The sequence below is a fragment of the Lycorma delicatula genome, chromosome 2 (assembly GCF_047948215.1).
Source record: "Lycorma delicatula isolate Av1 chromosome 2, ASM4794821v1, whole genome shotgun sequence".
Taxonomy (NCBI): Eukaryota; Metazoa; Arthropoda; class Insecta; order Hemiptera; family Fulgoridae; genus Lycorma; species Lycorma delicatula.
In genome coordinates, this window is record NC_134456.1 from 28116125 (window position 1) to 28122238 (window position 6114).

Below are 6114 nucleotides of genomic sequence, written 5' to 3' on the forward strand. Positions count from 1 at the left end.
AATTGCTACAAAGAATTTAATCAACATCATTGGTGCAAAGCAGTTTGCTTAGTCAACATTTGTTGTAATTTTAGTGTTTTCTGTCTGTATATTTTACTGGCTGACAAACTCAATAGTCAATAGAATACTTTTAATAAAGATAATTATCCCCTTTCAACTAAAAAGCTGTTCTGCGACACCTGCAATATCTCGGTACATACTATCTTGAAAGTAAGAAGATGTGAACTAGGATAAATTTTAATGGGAGAAAGTTATAGTTAGTGTACAACTCTTATAGAAGACTACCAATGTTGAATAATGCTAGGTACAGTGTCCATTTGGCTGAATAACTGTATACCATTAAAAGTCTTTTTTCCTTAGAAATCAATGCTTGGAAAATTTACATTTAAATTTATTTAATATTAGAAGACATTTATGTAATTATGGTTATTTCACAAAGGATTATTTAATAATCATAAATATTGTTTATAAAATTAGTTGTTTTTAAAGTGTTTAGAAAATTTGGATTTATTGTTCAAGCACTGGTAATTTTAGGCAGGACTCAACAATACTGAAATTATATTATTTTTTGGTCACTTCTCTATTAGCGTATAAATCCATCATTTGGAATTCTGTAAATATAAATAATATCAAATTAATTGATATTATTCAGACCAGAATGCTAAAATTAAAATGTTTGTGTTATTGATTGCATAGTTTGTATGCTTTCGTGATTCACTGAATTAATTTGATGGAGGAGTTTCGGGTGTCTTCTTTGGTGCATAGAATTAATCTAGCATGTCTTATATACTTGATAAACTAATAATTGGTTATGTTGATAATTCTTGGATTTTGAGTGAGATGAATATTTATATCCTGGCTGTCAAAGGCCTTCCTAAGGATATTTTTGCTGTGCCAAGTGCTCATACATCACAACATATCAATTCACCATTACTGTTTATGATGAAGAAATTTTATGAAATTTGCATTGTCGATAGGTTTTTTAGATGCTATCACTATATATTATCATAGATTAAAGCATGTGCTGAACGAAATATAATATTTATTATGTATGATATAGATTATTTTGTTGTTATTGTTTTGTTTTGTTTGTAATGATTCTGTGAGTACATATATAGTAACTGGATGTTTTCTGTTATGAGCTAGTCAATAAATAAATATTAGGAATCCATAAGCCTATTGTGTTAAAGACTATTTATACCCATTTTAAAAGTAAAGATATGATTGGTAAAATATAAATCCACATTTGTTAATTTGGATTTATATTAGTATTACATTTTTTTAATTCCAGTTTTCAGTAGAACTTTTCATCATTTTCACTAGACTGTATTGATTATGTCCGGTTAAAAAAAAATATTCATAACTTTTTTTTATGTTAATTATAGAAATTTAAAATAAGAATTGAAGATCCTCCTAGACGAAAAGATATGGTGTTCATTGGGGGTGCTGTATTGGCTGAGGTGATGAAAGACAGAGATAACTGGTGGATAACTAATCAAGAATATCAAGAGAAAGGAATCAAAGTATTGCAGAAGCTAGGATTACGCGCTAGCTAGTTTTAAAGTGATTAATTTATTCTGTTTTCCTCTTTGTTTTATTATATTTTTCTGGCAGTAGTTCCTTTTTTCAGACATATTTTAACATTCCGTTATATTTTTTTAAATTTATATTAAAATTTTTTGTTACACATGCTTTTTTTTTTTATATTCCACTGGTGTTCTTCAGTTACAAGTTGAAAATTTTTGCTCAGTGAAAGTATTGAGACTAATAAGAAAATAGTTTATTACTTGTTTTTAGTGACACAATATAAAGTTAATGGAGAGAAGGATATTACAAAGCTACTCTTACCAGTTATTTGATGAAAACCATTATTTATTTATTTTCAGTATACTTATGAACATTAATAGTGATTTCCACTGTGATATAGATGGATTTTGTTTTATCTATTTAAACATCTTTCATCCTGTCTCCACTATAATGACATTCATTTTGTTTAATTCTTTTTATTTTAGCTAAATATTAAATAATATTTGTACTTTCAGTGTCAGACATTTTTTGTTTTATTTTTACTATTGTTTCTTTATCTAATACATTTAACAAATGTTACAGCATTTTGTAAAGATACATTTATCAGAAGTAATATAAATCCTCTTTTGAATTTTAATAAAACCTTTCGATGCAATTTGTTTATTGAAAGGTAATTTTTAAAGTAAAATTAGTATTTTAGTCATATAAGTAGCTGATGTCATTGGCACCCTTGGGATCTATTTAAATTTATTTTTTTGAAATAACTATTATGAGAATCATACTTTTTTATACCAGCATAAAAGTAGTAAAACTTTGTAAAAAATAAACTTTATTCATTTGATAAACTTAATGTGAATTTCCTGTTTTCAAGATTCATAATTTATTGCTGAACTAAATATATTTTTGAAGCATAATACGCATAATAATAATATTATTATTTAGTTGAAATGTTTAAGCATAATGTTAGTCCATTGTGAGGTAGATCTGTCTGTAAGACTGTTAATCTATTTTTATTATCTTGTGTCCGATGGTTTTGAACCCTACCTTAATTATTCGTATATGTGAGTTTATTTTGTCATTAGTTGATCAGTTTATCTCTTCTAATGTTGTATGAAATTTCAGTTAAAATATGTTTAATTAATGATTATGAATGTTGTATTTTATACGTATTGTTAAAGAAGACCCTGATTAAATTACATTTTTTTTTTATCTTCTGTTAAAAGGAACTGCTGTTTATATCAAACAATAAATTTTTAATTCAGTTACTGTAATACAGTAATTAAATTAATAATTATATTTGTTTATTTTAAATTATAATGTTATAAGTATAATAGATGGTACAAACATTATAAGGGTATCATATATATATAAAAATATATGTCATACATAGTAATTTTATTTTTAATATTTTTTATGTTAACTATTTATATTATTTTGTATTAATCTATTATAATTTAGCAATCTTAAAATGAAAAGATATTTTCTTAATTTATTTAAGAATAAGGTATTATAGATTATTTTTAGTTTAAATGGCATTATAATTTTATTTGTATAAACATTTATGAACAATTTGCCATTTATGTTTTTTTTATTTTTATTATTACATGTATAGTATAAAAGTTTTTAACCAGTGTTGATTATTGCATTTATTTATTTTGTATAAATTTTGTTCTATGTTATCAGTTATTAAAATAATATTCTTTTCTTTTTTTTTGTAACTGTTATTAATTTATGTGAAATTTCATGTGGTGTTCTAATTTCATATTCCGTGCAGAATCCTGAATAAGATACTTGGTTCATTGCAGTAGAATATAAAAATTGAATTAAGTTCAAAAATCATCTAAAGTAGTTTTGTGTTTTACGATTCAGTTTATGAAATACTTGTTAGTATTTTTATTATTATGACTTATGAAGTTTGCTGAACAGATTTCGAATTTTGGTTTTATGATTCATAAAATTAGTGATATGAATTGTGTCTAAGCTGTGAAGTGGCCAAGTACTAAAGTTAGATACTTGGTTTATGCTTGTAAATTTATTTTATAAAATTTTGTTATTGTATTTATGTATACATATTAGGTGAAGTATGCCTGTGAGTTGTTTAATATTTCATTTATTTGAGTGTATGGTATAAAATTATTCTTTGTAACTTTGGATGAATCGCATCTCAACTATAATTCAAAGATTAAATTATTCAAAATTTCATTTTTGTGAATAAAATAAAAAAATAAAAGAGGAGAAAAAGTAAAGCTCATTAAATCTTGAAACAGCTGTAGTATAATTGTATACGCTTTTACCTGTTACAAGTCAATGGCATTACTTCCATTCTTTTCTCCTAATTCATATTACTCCCCTTACCCTGTTATAAATATTTCTTGAATACAGATATGATGTCTGATTTAGAGTAATATACTTTCTAATATAAACTTGAATATACTCTCAATTAAAATCAGTTAAAATAACTAAAATAAATTTTCTTTTTGTCTTCAGTCATTTGACTGGTTTGATGAAGCTCCCCAAGATTCCCTTCTAGTACCAGTCGTTTCATTCGGTATACCCCCTACATCCTACATCCCTTACAATTTGTTTTACGTATTACAAATATTGTCTGCCTGTACAATTTTTCCCATCTACCTGTCCCTCCAATATCAAAGCGATGACTACTCCAGGATGCCTTAATATGTGGCATATAAGTATGTCTCTTCTTTCAACTATATTTTTCCAAATGCTTCTCTATTCATCAATTTACCACAACACCTCAACATTTGTCACTTTATCCACTCATCTGATTTTTAATGTTCTCCTATAGCACCACATTTCTAATCTTTTCTTCTCAGATACTCCAATCGTCCAAGTTTCACTTCCATGTAAGGCTATGCTCCAAACATATACTTTCAAAAATGTTTTTGTAACGTTTAAATTAGTTTTTGATGTAAGCAAATTATATTTCTGACTGAAAATTCATTTCGCCTGTGCTATTCTTTTTCTGTTTAGCCTCTGGAACCACCATAAGGTATTACTTCAGAGGATGAATTATGATGATATGTATGATTGTAAATGAAGTGTAGTCTTGTACAGTCTCAGGTTGACCGTTGCTGAGATGTGTGATTAATTGAAACCCAACCACCAAAGAACACTGGTATCTACAATCTAGTATTCAAATCCGTATAAAAGTAACTACTAGGATTTGAACATTAGAACTCTCGATTTCAAAATCAGCTGATTTACGTTGGTGAGTTTACCACTAGACCAACTTTGTGGGTTACCTGTGCTATTCGGCATTTTATACTACTCCTGCTTCATCATGCTCTAGTAATTCTACTTCCCAAATAACAAAATTCTTCTACCTACATAACCTTTTCTCTTCTTATTTTTATATTCAGTGGTCCATCTACATTATTTCTACTACATTTATTACGTTCATTTTGTTCTTGTTTGTTTTCATGTGGTAGTTCTTGTGTAGGACTTCATCCATGCCATTCATTGTTTCTTCTAAGTCTTTTTTACTCTCAGCTAGAATTACTATACAATCAGCAAATCGTAGCATCTTTATCTTTTCACCTTGCACTGTTGCTCTGGATCTAAATTGTTCTTTAATATCTTAACTGCTAGTTCTATGTTAAGATTAAAAATAAGGGGGTAAGGGAACATCCTTGTCGGTTTCCCTTTTTTATTATGGCTTGTTTCTTATGTTCTTCGATTATTACTGTGGCAGTTTGGTTCCTGTAAATGTGTTCTTCTATCACTGTACTTGAACCCTAAATTTTTTAAAATGCTGAAAATTTTATTCCAGTCTACGCTATCAAATGTCTTTTCTAAGTCTATAAATGCCAAGTATGTTGGTTTGTTTTTCTTTAATCTTTCTTCTACTATTATTCTAAGTGCTAAGATTGCTTCCCTTGTCCCTATGCTTTTCCTGAAACCAAATTGGTCTTCGGCTAAACGTTCTTCCAGCCTCCTCTCAATTCTTCTGTACAGAATTCTAGTTAGAGATTTTTTTTGCATGAGCAGTTAAGCTAATTGTCCTGTATTCTTTAAATTTATCTGCTCCTGCTTTCTTTGGTATTCATGACAATAACACTCTTTTTGAAGTCTGACGGAAATTCCCTTCTTTTATAAATATTATACACCAGTTAGTATAATCTATCTATCACTTCCTCACTTGCACTGCGCAGTAATTCTGCAGTATCCTGTCTATCCCAGAAGCCTTTCTGCCATTCAAATCTTTTAATGCTCTCTTAAATTCAGATCTCAGTATTGTATCTCTCTTTTCATTCTCTTCGACCTCCTCTTCTTCCTCTATAACACCATTTTTAAATTCATTTCCTTTGTATAACTCTTTAGTACATTCCACCCACATATAGGCCTTACTATGTAATACAATGTCTGACGAGTGTGTGTACAACATTTCATCACATTTTATCTCTCCAGTCTTGAGTTACATTCAGCTGCGTACATTGTGGAAGCGCGATAAAATTTTGTGTTGACTTCAAAAGTCTTTCGTTGAAACTTATTCTACAACACAGCAAGCATTCGATGATGAAGCTACATCTTGTACTACAACATACATGTGATGGAAGCAGTTTGAAG

The 6114-nt window shown here is 28.2% G+C and overlaps 1 protein-coding gene across 2 annotated transcripts in view; it reads left to right on the plus strand.

Moving 5' to 3' along the window:
• Positions 1 to 3232, plus strand: part of Arp2 (Actin-related protein 2) — a 47094-nt gene extending 43862 nt beyond the window's left edge. For both annotated transcript variants that reach the window (XM_075358571.1, XM_075358572.1), the window contains one exon: positions 1386 to 3232. In XM_075358571.1, coding sequence (XP_075214686.1) covers positions 1386 to 1556 — 171 coding nt within the window. In that variant the 3' untranslated portion in view covers positions 1557 to 3232. The remainder of the gene's footprint in view (positions 1 to 1385) is intronic.
• The last annotated feature ends 2882 nt before the right edge of the window (positions 3233 to 6114 follow it).